Raw genomic sequence first — 13,265 nt, forward strand, 5'->3', positions numbered from 1 at the left:
TATTTAAAACAGTATCTGAACACGTAGAAAAGGGTCATGCGAGGTGCAGAGGAAAATGATCTCAGTGGTCTTACCCATCACTCACATAGAGGTAATCGACGAACACATTGAAGCTCTAGAGTACACGACGGTTATCCAAAGTTTGTACGCCTTTCGCCCGATACTGGTGCAAATCTAGCACAGGTGGAACACATCCACACACACCTGTTTCCCTTGGAGCACGGACTACAGTCCCGTCCCCTACGGCGGCAGCGCGCGAAAGGTCATGGGGAGGCTGTGAAATGTTGGTGCAAATCCACGGAAGGGTACGCCTGCGAACTCTTCCGACAAGACGGACGGTAGCTTGACTTTCTCCCGTCTCGGCTTGTTTTGCCCGTATGCTGCAAGTGCATCCAGTTTGGTTTCCGGATTCTCATCGGATGCCGAAAGCTTGACATGAGGGGTAACCAGACTTGACGAAGGGGGGGAGAGTATACGCACTGTAGTTTGGCCCGAAAATTGGACGTAACGAGACTTATCCGCCATGGATCGCTTCGTCATAGTACCGACAGATTTTCCACGCGCGAAGAACATCTGCTCATCACACGTCTTCGCCTGATAGTACGGAGGCCGCCATCTTGTGAGCAGCTGCGTCAAGGTATACGCAAATCTGTGAGGGCACCGAGGGAATTCACTTCCCGTAAAAGGTCTTGCGTTTAGGCTGGGAGTGCACGAAATGCATCTTAGTCGACGCCTGACAGGTCGGTATTCTCGAGAATAGCAGGATCTGCTCTCCGCACGGGTACAATAGGTATACCGGAGAACGCCATATGGTGTTCGTCCGAGAATCCGATGTTGTATGTTGATAAGTCGGCCGGTGTCCAGCCGGCTAAAGGAGAATCGGTTAGTGGGCACATATTATGCTCGTGAACCAGCCTCTAGTAGATAGGAAAAAAGAGTCGTTCCTCTCTATAAAGGCACATGTCGCGACAGGGCTTGGAATACAAAGTTACACCTACCGATGCATACCCAGAAACTTGGGTAATTAGAGCCCAATGGACCGACGGGACTTCATATAGCGTTTACCTCCTTGCAGCCAGCGCCATAGCGTGTTTAGACCGTCTCTGACAGACAAAATACGAAGAAGCCTTCTTGAAAATTTTCTCGTGCATAGGGCAAGTCTTGTTAGTCGCCGAGTCTGCAAGAACTCAAAAAAATACAGTCTCGATATCGTTCAAATCGGGGATGACGGTGGGCTGCCGTGAGCACAGGGAGCCTCAGAGTCGAAAGATGAAAGAACAGAACAGAGCGCTTAGAAAATACGACGCTTTTCCGCGCGCCTTCCATTCTGGGCTCCCGACCAGAAGGGTGGCACCGAGCAGCAAACCGAACCTACAGCTCTCATCATCAAAACCGGATACACGCTGAATTAAAATAATCTGGAAGAGCGATATAGACAACGAACAAAGGCCCTGATCAGGGTCGCCAACCGAGACCAGCATCGCCGAAGGCGACGCCAATCGGTCAGATTGTTGGAGCGAGTGGTCTCACCGTCAGGCACCCAGTCGTAATCAGAATCCTCGCAAAACTCAGGAGGGTAGGTCATATCCAGCACTTCCTTCAAACACTCCTCTTCCCTATCCAACTGGCACGGAAAGACGTTGACCAAATTGTACTCCACCACGATGGCCGAGGTCGTATGGCACCCGCGAAAACATGGCCCCTCATCCTCCAGCACGAAATCGCTCCCGGCTCCGCGCTCGAACACCCGGACTTCGTCGCCGCAACACTTGGATGCGTATACACGGCCCTTGATCCCGTCCATCTCCCATTCGTGCTGATCACGGTAGTCGAAGATGTGCGGAATTACGCAGCCCCCTTCCCCGTTGGTGGTGTACATCATGTGGCAACGAACGCAGTGCTTTGGTGGGATCTGTCCCGTAATGGTGAGGCACAAATGGCATCCCGTAGGAGAGTGCTCACCGGAGGAGACATGGCGATTTCTTCGCGAAAAATGATGTTGTAGCTTGAACAATGATGAACAATGTTGTAATGTTGAACCAAGTTGTAATGGGTGCAGCATAAGGAGCGACGTGGCCACTTTTGGTGCACAATGAAGAAAGCAAACAAAGAGATCACGGTGCACGTGTACACCCACATTACCAATGTAGCACTAGCAGCACACTCGTTAACCCCCCACCGATATCATGTTTGGCAGAGTGGGCGAAGAACTCGCGCGGTCGCGTTCATTCCCGCGAATGAGCTCGCCACACACGCGACGCGGTCAGCACGTGATGTCGAAGGGATATAGGTCCAAGGTCGAATCGGACGTATATTCAGCCCTGTACTGGATTTCCCGTGTTCACCAATCTGTCACTACAGGCATGAGCTGACAATAAACAGGATGACTGTATCCATTCAGTTGGAATTCATACCGATATCTATGCTTTCACTCGTTACTGATATACTTTCCCGTAATTGTAGTGATTCATATATAACGGTCGAAAGAACAAAGACAAGAAGGAATACTAAGCAACGTACGGCATGAATCATAAGATATCTTCGAAGTGGATGGGATAACGCATCAAAGCGGAATTCTATGACTTCGCCCCACACTGGTTCAAGCCAGCACCACAGAACTGAGCAGTGATTATCCAAATAAAAACCTGAGTAACAAAGGGCGAGATTTTGAGTGAATCAGAATGCAAGAATGCGACAATGTACGAACCAAGGCCACGACACCGCTCAAGCCCATAATGCGCGTGTTCTTCCACCACATACCCCGACGCACCGTACGTGCACCTCGGCGGAATGCAGTCGCCTGACTCGCCATGTTATCTGTCTTGTCCACCAGCAGCTCGATGCGCTCCCCACGCGAGAGGATCTGCTCTACATTCTGCACCATGATGTCCTTCACTTGCGCCAGCTCCGACTGCGCGCGCGTGAGCTCGTCGGCAGGAGGTGTGGTGTTATATGTATTCATGAGTTGCGCGATGACTGGTCCGAAAGTTCCCTGGAGTGCATAGGCAGGCGAAGTGGAGAGTGAGGAGGAAGATGCAGCGGAGAAGGAAATGAATTTCTGCTGGAGCTCAGCCAGGAAGGTGAAAGGCATCCGCCTACGATATATATGTCAGAAGGCGATGGTGCGCTGGTAGGCGAATGCTCACCGTCCTGCGGAGTCGTCCGCCATGACCAGGTATGTGTACCCTCCTTCGGAAACATAATGGAAGAGGTATTGTTCCCACACATACGTCAGCTTGCTGTTATTTGGTGGAATCTTCGACAAGATAGTTTGAGTCGCTAATTGGGTCGCTCATTAAGCCAGAGATCAACTACTACATGGGTTTCGAATGTACACTCACCTTGCGAGAAGTCACGTTGTCCGCCTTGGTGCTCTGCAAGGATGGTGGACCCTTGAGCTACTAGCGCATGAATCTAATATAAAGGATGACATTTTTCGCAACAAATGACTTAGGCAGGGCACTTACAAGAGACATTGCGACGTGATGGTGGAGATTAGACTGTACCGGCGGACAATTGCTGCGGTACCTCCCTGTCACGCCTGACCGTTACCAGCATGAGTAGTGTGACAAAATGACGCTCGTCGGACCACGTGGAGCATACAGAACGCTCAGCGCTTGCCAGCACACTTGCCACAACACCATGGTGGGTCTCTCCCTCTGCGCTATCTCAATTGACTAATAGAGCAATACTGCATCTGTAATTTACTCGAGCAGTCAGACTCAGACGTCTCCCGACCCGCTGCAACCGGTCGTTCCGCTGGTTCTGGTGTTGCGAAGCCCCCAGGGGCGCAAATTCGGTGCGTATGCTATCTGTCTTTGCTCGGAACACAGTTCTAACCTGTATTTCGACGCTTATATGACATCTCTTGGGTGTGCTCTGGATGTTTGCTGCCATCAGGCGGAGAGCGACGAGCACGCCGGTCGCGAAACCTAACTCCACGCGCGCCGCGGGCGCAGGCGGGTCATCAAACACGATGCTGAAGCTCTACACGGATGATTCACCAGGACTCCGGGTGTAAGTCTCTATTCAGTACATCCCCCCCTACATACGCGCACGAGACAGTTCTTTAACATCTGACGACTCGCTTCTCCTCCAGAGACCCGTTCATCGTGCTCGTTCTATCACTCTCCTTCATTGCCTCCATTTTCTTCCTTCACATCTCTGCGAAGATCATTCGTGCGTTCACAAAATAGGCGAGCTCCCATTAGTCGGGTCTGACACGGTGTCCATCGGCACTGGTCAGCTGTTGTAGCCTGCGATGAAGTTGACTCTGACAGGATGTATTTAATTTTGGCATGATGGGAGGGATGGTGGCGCATTTACTTTACATGAAGCTGGGGACATTTTGTCTATAGCTATCAAAATACACTCTCCCAGAACTTAGCTATAACTTATGAATACATGTGAGGACACGGATGTTCTTCCTGCTGTCATGCTTGGAGTTTTGAATAATATGTGGGCGAATGTGATGGATATCATTATTGATTACATGTGTTCAGCGGTCTGTGGCCGAAGTGGTAAGGGGAGTACACTGCATTGGGGGGTGGGTAACCAGAAATAGTCAATGCGGTGTACTCAACCGCCGTTCGACCCAGGCTTGCTTCATTCCTTATTTTGTGTTATTATATTTAAAACCTAAGCTGCGGACACCAGTCTTTTTGTTACTGAATCACTCAGTTTTGGCTGCTGAACTGCCAATTTTACCTGCTCCTGGGGAGTTAGTCTTTATGAGTTTTGAGGCCTGATGATTGCCATCTCTCAGACTTCTCAATCGCAAGTCCCATCATTATGGTCCCCCGCTGGCAGAGACAACTGAGACATTGCTTCATTGTTCGTACTTCAGCGGACCCCTTCGCTCACATCGAGTATCTGGGTTGCAATCTGACAATCTGTCGAAGTTATCGTAGTACTAGGTTGTATCATCTAATTCGATGCGGACTTTTTCACTGAGATTATTGTACCCAGTATGAGCTTATCACAGACATCATGTCCTCCGATGGTCCACGCTTCGAGCTCAGTGAAAAGCCTTGGTGCCCCTCGATAATGTATTCCTTATCACGAAGCAAGACGGTCGTGGCTCACCAAATCGGCAGGAAATCACATTATTGGGATTAGGTGGCGCCAGGTGTCAATTCAGACGACCTTCACCGGACTGGAACGACCGAATCAAAAGCTTTACACTACTCATCCTGTGACGTACGAAAGACTTCGTCAGGAAGCAAGGCTGTGGACACGAAGTATCTAGGAAGAGCACCCCAGCAACATTAATCCTCAACGTTCAACTCAGACGATGCTCGCGGAATTGGGATCACCAATCTTGATGGCAGCACTCTATGCGATCTCTCCCGAAGCTCATGCTCAAGTATTTCAATGCCGCGGAAAAGACGTTTACTTCGCTCACATCAATTTGCTTATTCAAGCGGCTCGAAACGTAGCAACAGAGTGCCGGTAAGTGGCACTTTTCCTGTTATCTCAGACTCTAGACGTCCATGCACCAGTAGCCACAGATTCCACTGGACAGTGTGGCTGTACGAAAGCAGTCGTGTGGAGGTAACGAGGCGGGCCAAGCCTTTAGGGTCAGCTACACAGGCAAACTTTCCCCTACCCTCTTCACCTACGCGTCAGGTTGTTCCTGCGCAAGATGACATCAAGGCCCTTCTCTCCACGTTCCGGGGGGGCACACAGATAACGGTTACCTTCTTCTCCCGCCCTTGAGCAGGTGCGTGTGTCCATGTTTGCCTGCGGTGCAACTTACCTCCCGTTTCCTTACGGTGTTAACTTATCTATTTCTGGCGACATTTCGGGGCGACCTCACGCCAAAAATGTCAATATTAGTGACGAGTCCTCACCATGCATCATCCATCAGTAGTCAAAACTTGTTATAGCAAAGCTTGGTTAGCACCTCGGACTCTTCAGTACTACTCGGTCGAACGCAGCGTATGTCTTATACCCCGTGTGTTCACGAAAGAGCCCGCAAACCAGCAGGAATGACCTTCTTCTCCCGTTATCGCCCTCAGACGTTGTCGAAGCGAGTGAATGTTTGTGACGCTGAATACGGTCGATGAACCCCAAACGCAGTCCGTGCAACCAAGGAAATAGTTGACTTCTAGCACGCAATTACCTTCCTCGAATTCTTGTTCACCTGGCCTTGTGTCGTCGCTTTTACCACATTTAGTCTATTTGTGATCGTCATTTCCGCTCCGGGTCCGAGGCACGGCTCACATGGACTATTCAACGCCACGTACCAGGAACACTCGGGTCAGTCATTTCCGCGAGACTTCTGTGCCACTGGGGGAAAACTTTGTGAGCATTGCACGGTGTCACACTTCTCCTGATCGTGCCTTTGGCCGCGATTGGTTATGTCCAGAGGCTTCTCGCGCGTTGTCACTTGTTGAATACACACTCCGCAAGGCTGGAGTTTCTCGAAGGTGTCGACACAAAACTTTACTATCCTCGAGGATGCGGTGGTTTTTGTGTTGATATCAGTCTCAGCACCTTCCCTTTGACCCTGGTATGTGGTTCAACCTTAAACCTGTCGGTTATGAGTCTTCTTACGTTCTATCCCATCCCATCTGGTGTACAGACCGATCTGAAGCATGGCTATATCCTTAAATTATGTACACAAGACGTCTTGCATAGGGTCTCTTGGGAACATGATCGTATCTGATCCACACCTCCATCCTCCCGTAATATATCATATGATTTGATGCGGAAGGAGGGCCATCCGTCGTCGCTTTATCTGCCACACCTTTGCCTCGTGGCCACCTATTTCACGGAGGATTGAATTGCCTCATACATATACTAAAAGACTACTTGGCAGGGCGGTGCTTCAGTCAACATAGACGCGATATGTCAAATTTGTCCGAACGAGTGGCAGTATGTATATAGGCTCGGTTTTACGCTACTATGGTCTGGCCAATGTTTCTCCGCTACAGTGTCCGACTTCTGTCCAATGCGATTGGTGGATAGCTATGATCCACATGCGTCGACCACCTACTCGAGCGACGCCTGAAGGGCGTTGTTTCCCGCGTCGTGGCCTTCGGAGGACTGATGCCAGAAAGCGCGGAAGGGACGGGGCGGAGATGATGGTCAATCTTGCTATGACCCTATTCCTCCCTCATTGCAATGAAGTGGCAGACAGGATTCTGATGCGCTATGCAAGGCAAGTACCGGCAAGAATGTTACAACGTTCCAATCACAGAAGACAAGAGCGGCGGGTTCTGGTTCATAGAGGGGCTAGCGCATTAATCTTATTACACGCACAAGTACATAGGCATAGCTATGGAGGTCCATAAATAGCTGTGAACGAGTTAGATAGGCAGACTGCAATAGTTAAATGACGACATCCATGCGGACCCGCTTGCCCGTCATACACTTGATCTATGTCGCGACGAGTGTCGCAAAGGCAAGCGATTGGCATAATGAATTTCACGACACCCGCTGAACCTCCTGTTGGGTTATCCGCTGCGCCTCCTGCATCGCCCATATGGTCCTTGTAAGGTTCGATGCCGTAGCAGTTGTGGTAGTCAGGGTTTTAGCCTTCGTGCCGTCTGTAGACACCCGGCGAGGATTGGAAGGCCTTGTCTGTGAATAAGACTGGGGCTGAGGCTGAGTAACGTCACGTTCCCTGCTTGCCATCGCCGACGTTGGTGATGTACTCGTACTGCTCGCCGCTGATGCCCGCGCCCTTTCGGCGGCCATCGCCGCTGTACTAGCACGCGAGACCGGCTGATGCTGGGCTGTACTCACCGGTAGTGGGGCACCGGAGGAGGAAGGAACTGCTACTGCAGAGGCACAACTAGAGGGAGGACTAGTCGAATCAGGGGAGGGGTTTCGCGTGAAAACAGACGACGCAGTAGCAGATGTCCTTCGGACGTGCTCGGGTTCCGAGACAGTGTTCCGACGTACGATGGTCGTTGGCGGAGGATCTTCGAGTACTCGCCGGAGCTCCGCGCGCAATCGCTCACGTTGCTTGTCCTGATCATCAGGCTCTGGACCGTCAGATGGACGGCCCATCCCAGCGATGCGTAACCCAAGTCCTCCTTCGTGTGCGCCCAGAGAACTAGAGATCATATCTCCAAATCGCTCTCGAGAAGTATAAGGGTATCCCTGTACATTCGGCGACGACGAGAAGTTCACCATATGAACATCCATAAGAGCTCTAGGCAGCGAACGAGAGACTGGATCCATGTCGTGGGAGCTCAGTAAGGAAGAGTTACTGTGCATTCGATGGATGTTCGACGCGATTGGGATAACCGGGATAGACCGACGAGAATGTGGATTACCAGATCTTTGGAGCAGCGCCTTGCTAGCGCCATCATCATCATCGCTCTCTTCAGTGAGCGCAGGGAAAATACCAGATGGGAGAGACGGTAGAGGCAGGTCTGGGGGTATAGGCGAAAGACGGAAGCCGTCATCGCCTGCGACTTGATGACTCTTCAGAATACTTGTCGCATCGGGCACATCGTCCGTCGCAATGGTCATAAACTCCTTGTTAGGATGATCCCTATCCTCGAAGAGATAACGAGCATCCACCGTTCGAGATAGCGCTCGTGCATTGTGACGTTTCCGTTTGAGCTCGTTTACCTGCTCTATGAGCATGCGACACTCCTCGAGGCAAACTTCATACTGAGTAAGATACAGTGGGCATGAGCATAACTGGAAGACCAAGGGATACCTGCTTACTTTCCTGAACCTCAAAGTCAGTTTAATCACGAGAAAGACAAGAGAATACTCACGAAGTCCAATCGTTCTGCAAGAAGTCCAGCTGCTCCCTTAAGCTGTTCTCCACTGCCTTTGCATTCTCCAATTCCAGCGCGCTGGACTGTTCCAGCTCTTCGTATCTGGCCCGCCCAGCCTCCTTCTCCGTCTGGAATTTCTCCTTCAGATCGTCACAGACCTTTTGAAGCTGAGCAAGATCCTGCTGTGCCGCCTTGTAGAGAGGAACTACGTTGATGTGCTTCCGAAGTAAGACGATCACGGCGCGTAGGTGTGCATGCTAAATGACAAGAATTAATTTTGTCGATGCTGGATATCAGAGTATATATATACCTCATCGCTCGGTTGCGTCCTGAGCCATCTGTCCGCTTCCTTGCTGAAGAGATCGATATCGGTATTGTCTGCGCCCTCAAATACGATGCGCGTAATCCGATCCTGAAATCGGCGACATTGAGAAGATTCTTCTGTCACATCCAAAGAGTCGGGCGATAGTGGCGAAGACGAGTTTGCTCTGTCAACGTGCAATCTCCGAACATCCGAAACCGCGAAGGCCTTGCGGCATAGAGGGCAGCACTGTCGAGTCAACGACTGCAGACACCTGTAGGTTGGATCGACCAAGGTTAACGTGGACAGATAACGACGATGACAAAAGTCAGCACCTCAGACAGAACGAATGGCCGCAGGAAATGACATTGGGAAAGCTGCGACCACCGTAGCCTTCGAGGCAGACGTCGCACGTCGAGCTGGGGTGCAGGACGAGCATGATCAGCGAAGTTCAAGACGAGCGCGAAAGCGGCAGGTGATGAACTGGAGGGGAGCCACGGTATAATAAGCTCGCAGACTCTGATCGCCTAGTGTGTATCGCGTGCCGGCTAGACCACAGACGACAGAATTCGGTGAGCATTCACTCGAAATGAGCATAAGATACACGAGGCGGCGGAATCGGGACTCTATCTGGACAAGTGCGCATGCGTCCTTGCGGTCTTCGAAATCACAGACGGCGGACCAATGCTGGGGAAACGCTACCATACTATCGGCGCAGCATCGGAGCCTGCCAGAGAAGGATGCTGCATGACCCCAGCGATAAGGGTCGGACCTCAGGATATTGCTAAAGGGGCGTTACGTTGTGGAAACAATCAGTCGTAGGAGGCTTCATAGCCTGTGGGGAGCTTCGGAGCAAGAAACCAAGACAGATCAAGTAAGGAATAGCGGAGGTTGCTAATCGGCAATCGGATCGGCAAGCCCTCGTGTTTTCAGCGTGTTCGCGGAGGTGCGACCAAGTGCGTGACAATAAATGACGATGTTCCCAGGGCAGGTGATGAATGTGGCAGAACAGGTGTTTGACGGCAATATAACGCATTCAGTCAGCGTGCTGGCGGAGAAGAGTGCATACCTGGAATATTTGCGCTCCAGATTAATACTTCTAAAATTCGTTCATGGATAGAGAATCAGGCACTGGCAGCCAGAAGTCCGCAGTGGATGTGGTAGGGATAAGGAAGAGCCGAATTTCCCAAGGTCAAATCTAGCGAGTCTTCGCTCATCATATACTCTAGCCGACCCACGTTTAAAACGCTCTGTCGAGATAACTTAATAGGGTAGCGGGAAGACTAAGCGATGCGAATGTCCTCAATAAGAGAAACATCCAAAGTCATTAGAGTTCTTGAGACAGGAGATAGAGAGAACCCACAGACGTCGGTACAGGCGAACCGAACCGAATGAACTAGATCATTGTATTTGCTAGTGCGAAGCGCACAACAGATGCGGTGCGTGACAAGGTTCTCTACGGCGAAGATGGCTCCCTTCGCCGCAGAGGGCTGGATTAGAACATGAGAAGATTAGAACATGAGAAGAGACCTCTCATTGCACGTGAAGGGAATTCCTCATCTTGCGCTCGGGATCCAAGTGGCACTTCAACAGCGCACACACGAGGTCAAGAGCCGAGGAGCTTGAGTGGCATATTTCGCTCTTCTCTTGTGCGAGCGTCAAAGGCATATTCTGTAATAGGAAATTGGCAATAACAGCGATCTTCTTGCAGCTTCGATGCTGCGGGGTACTTAGCTCTAGCCTCTGTACCAACCAGTAAAAGTTATTAAATATTGATAAATTGAAAACTGCGCATGCGGCGTTGCGTATGACAGTGAAGTAACTGGAGCGAGAGAAAGAAAGATAATTCTACGCACGGCAGGTGTGCTTGGGGGGTCGTGGAATGGCTCCTTCCTTGATAACATCGGCCGAGAATTGTATTCTCGAACAGCCAAAGAACTAGCTGTCTGCCAGATTAAGCGTAGGAAGTGAGACTATCCCGACTCGTACATAGAGGAGGCTGTTATTTGGCCTGAAAACTGGGTAACCCGGGCCAACTCCGCCAATCCCGACTTCGTGAGCCTGTAAGGACCGAAACAGCAGTGCAACCATACTGAAATTCCAAGGGAGATTCAAGCGTTCCAAGCAGTCAGAAGAAAGTCTGCGGCCAGGCAAGGGATGGAGTGAGACGGAAAGAAACAAAATAAGTAGAAGGGAATGACTCGAAAGTGTGACATGCTGTTACGTGTGACACTCAGTAAAAACCGGAAGTCAATTTAAGTCAGGTATTGTTAGGCTGAAGTCAATCAGATTCAAAATTTTGGCACCATGGTCAGGTAAAGTCCAGAAAAGTCTGTTTACAGTCACCAAACTCATCATGCCAAGAAATTATGTGATCAACTGCCATCAAATTATAGTCTGTAAAAGTCAGACACCACAGTTGATCATCTCAGAATACATGGCATTCTGAAGTTCATATGTTGCTTTTTTCTGCACTGAGGGGTTGGAAAATAACTGTACAGACATGGTCTAAACAATATGAGGTCATGCACTACAGAAAACCGTAAGAATAGTCACAAGTAGTCATGTAATAGTCAAATTTGCCAAAATTTTGAAATTGGCCGACTACACTTTGACTTCCCGTTTTTACTGAGTGTGACAGGAAATGACTACTCTCCAATTTGCGGACTGCCAGGGCTATAATTCCAGCAACAACAGGAAACGAAAAGAGGATTCTGTGATATCCTTTTGATCTTCTTGGTTGTGTGTCCTGACCAATTTTTTTGCACGCTTTTTCTTTCAAACAGTTACCGCATACTTATGCGCCGGCGGCCTGCCTCAGTCTGACTCGGATTGATGTCTGAGATTCACGATCTCAAGTGGCTGAAGTTCCAACGTCGCTCAGTTGCATGAGGGCTCTGGCCCCTCGCCGTATCCGTTGACTGGGCTGCAAGAATTCCTTGTTGAGCAATCTAACTGGAATCTTCGCACGGACGACAACATGCCTTCGTCCTGGAACAGTCCAATACCTTGGATTCAGTGACAGGATGTATCCACTCGGATAATGCGAGGTCAATCAGTTCATACTTTATATTCTGTCCCCTTGTCCGTTGATGTTCCAATCCCGATATTTCATTGACCACCGGCCACTCGCAAGCTGCTTTATGCGACCTATGTTACTGCCGTCGCTTTCACAGAATCTGGCACGGGTGGGTAGGTTTGGAGCCAGTTACAGGTTCCGCAAACATTTCCCGTCGCCAGATAACAAGCCCACGATCAAGGTGCGGGAGTCGAATGGTGAACATTCATGTACGGTTGTGTTGAATTTTGGCTCTTAAACATTCGCTCCTGGAGGCTGCTCCTTCGCAAAAGATGAAATATCCTTTCAACCATTGATCTCGATCTTGCAGCGTTTCTACACATGTAGGATGCGTGCCTGCTGGCCTCATGTTCCACCATATCTTCAGCGGGTATCCCCCAGTCCAGCTCCAGCTGACGAATCACCACAGTAGGCGCGTTTCCCGGAACCTACAGTTTCCCCGCAAGTTCTCGACCACACCGCATGGCAGACATGGCATTGTGATCCTGGAAACCTCCCATATGACACAGGCCATTGGTCAGACCTATCTGATCTCAATCGCTTGTGTTTGAACGGCCATCGATAGAGCGAGGCGCGGCGGCCCACGGACCGATCTTCAATAAATTATAAATTACCTGGTGAGTGCTAGTGACGTTGGACGCCTCAGATGGAGAGGTCTCGTCGCGATCGATTCTCCGCGGTCTGAAGAGTGTGTTCACCCGGTGGTCCCTGTTGCCGGTCACCTCTCTTACGGGTGTTATATGATATGTTGTCGTATCTTGCGCGCACGAGTGAAATGTCCTCGTGAGCATCTTAATCAAGAGAACTCAGCTCCTTTGATTCGCCCCCGACTTACTTGCACTGTGTAAGGCCGTAACATTTACTGGCCACGTGCGACGTTTTCATGCTCCAATGTCCATAGTTTTGGTTCAGATTTTTCGTGTCTTTCACTATTATATCACGACTTCCCTGACAACATGGCAAAACAGACAGACAGTTTCACACAGGCTTTTGACGGCATGAGTATTCAGCCCGTTTCTCTGTATGACTGCCCCAGGCATACTCTTTAGACCACCATACCTCATGACGAATCAACTGCGTGCTAATGCCTCCCCCGAGAATGCTGTTGCTCCTTTGCATGGTCAATAGATTGCACACAGAT

The 13,265-nt window shown here is 50.3% G+C and overlaps 6 protein-coding genes across 6 annotated transcripts; 1 reads left to right on the forward strand and 5 right to left on the reverse strand.

Moving 5' to 3' along the window:
* Window positions 1-240: 240 nt before the first annotated feature.
* Window positions 241-721, reverse strand: SCP_0604120 (hypothetical protein; the record flags this gene model as incomplete). Its single annotated transcript, XM_027759545.1, has 2 exons — window positions 241-616; window positions 675-721. 2 exons carry the CDS (start codon window positions 719-721, stop codon window positions 241-243), a joined length of 423 nt encoding a protein of 140 aa, XP_027615346.1.
* Window positions 722-1,408: 687 nt separating this feature from the next.
* Window positions 1,409-1,974, reverse strand: SCP_0604130 (hypothetical protein; the record flags this gene model as incomplete). Its single annotated transcript, XM_027759546.1, has 2 exons — window positions 1,409-1,912; window positions 1,963-1,974. The coding sequence occupies 2 exons, from the start codon at window positions 1,972-1,974 to the stop codon at window positions 1,409-1,411; spliced, it is 516 nt and encodes a 171-aa protein (XP_027615347.1).
* A 602-nt stretch (window positions 1,975-2,576) lies between these two features.
* SCP_0604140 (hypothetical protein) lies at window positions 2,577-3,476 on the reverse strand (the record flags this gene model as incomplete). The annotated part of the gene is made up of 5 exons (XM_027759547.1): window positions 2,577-2,645; window positions 2,708-3,095; window positions 3,147-3,279; window positions 3,342-3,414; window positions 3,468-3,476. The coding sequence occupies 5 exons, from the start codon at window positions 3,474-3,476 to the stop codon at window positions 2,577-2,579; spliced, it is 672 nt and encodes a 223-aa protein (XP_027615348.1).
* Window positions 3,477-3,642: 166 nt separating this feature from the next.
* On the forward strand, window positions 3,643-4,196 carry SCP_0604150 (Protein transport protein Sec61 subunit beta; the record flags this gene model as incomplete). The annotated part of the gene is made up of 4 exons (XM_027759548.1): window positions 3,643-3,645; window positions 3,717-3,799; window positions 3,901-4,017; window positions 4,100-4,196. The coding sequence occupies 4 exons, from the start codon at window positions 3,643-3,645 to the stop codon at window positions 4,194-4,196; spliced, it is 300 nt and encodes a 99-aa protein (XP_027615349.1).
* Window positions 4,197-7,431: 3,235 nt separating this feature from the next.
* SCP_0604160 (predicted protein) lies at window positions 7,432-8,604 on the reverse strand (the record flags this gene model as incomplete). The annotated part of the gene is made up of 1 exon (XM_027759549.1): window positions 7,432-8,604. One exon carries the CDS (start codon window positions 8,602-8,604, stop codon window positions 7,432-7,434), a length of 1,173 nt encoding a protein of 390 aa, XP_027615350.1.
* Window positions 8,605-8,737: 133 nt separating this feature from the next.
* SCP_0604170 (hypothetical protein) lies at window positions 8,738-9,484 on the reverse strand (the record flags this gene model as incomplete). The annotated part of the gene is made up of 3 exons (XM_027759550.1): window positions 8,738-9,001; window positions 9,055-9,319; window positions 9,381-9,484. 3 exons carry the CDS (start codon window positions 9,482-9,484, stop codon window positions 8,738-8,740), a joined length of 633 nt encoding a protein of 210 aa, XP_027615351.1.
* Window positions 9,485-13,265: the final 3,781 nt, after the last annotated feature.

This window comes from Sparassis crispa (assembly GCF_003851025.1).
Source record: "Sparassis crispa DNA, contig_000005F, whole genome shotgun sequence".
NCBI classification, from domain to species: Eukaryota; Fungi; Basidiomycota; class Agaricomycetes; order Polyporales; family Sparassidaceae; genus Sparassis; species Sparassis crispa.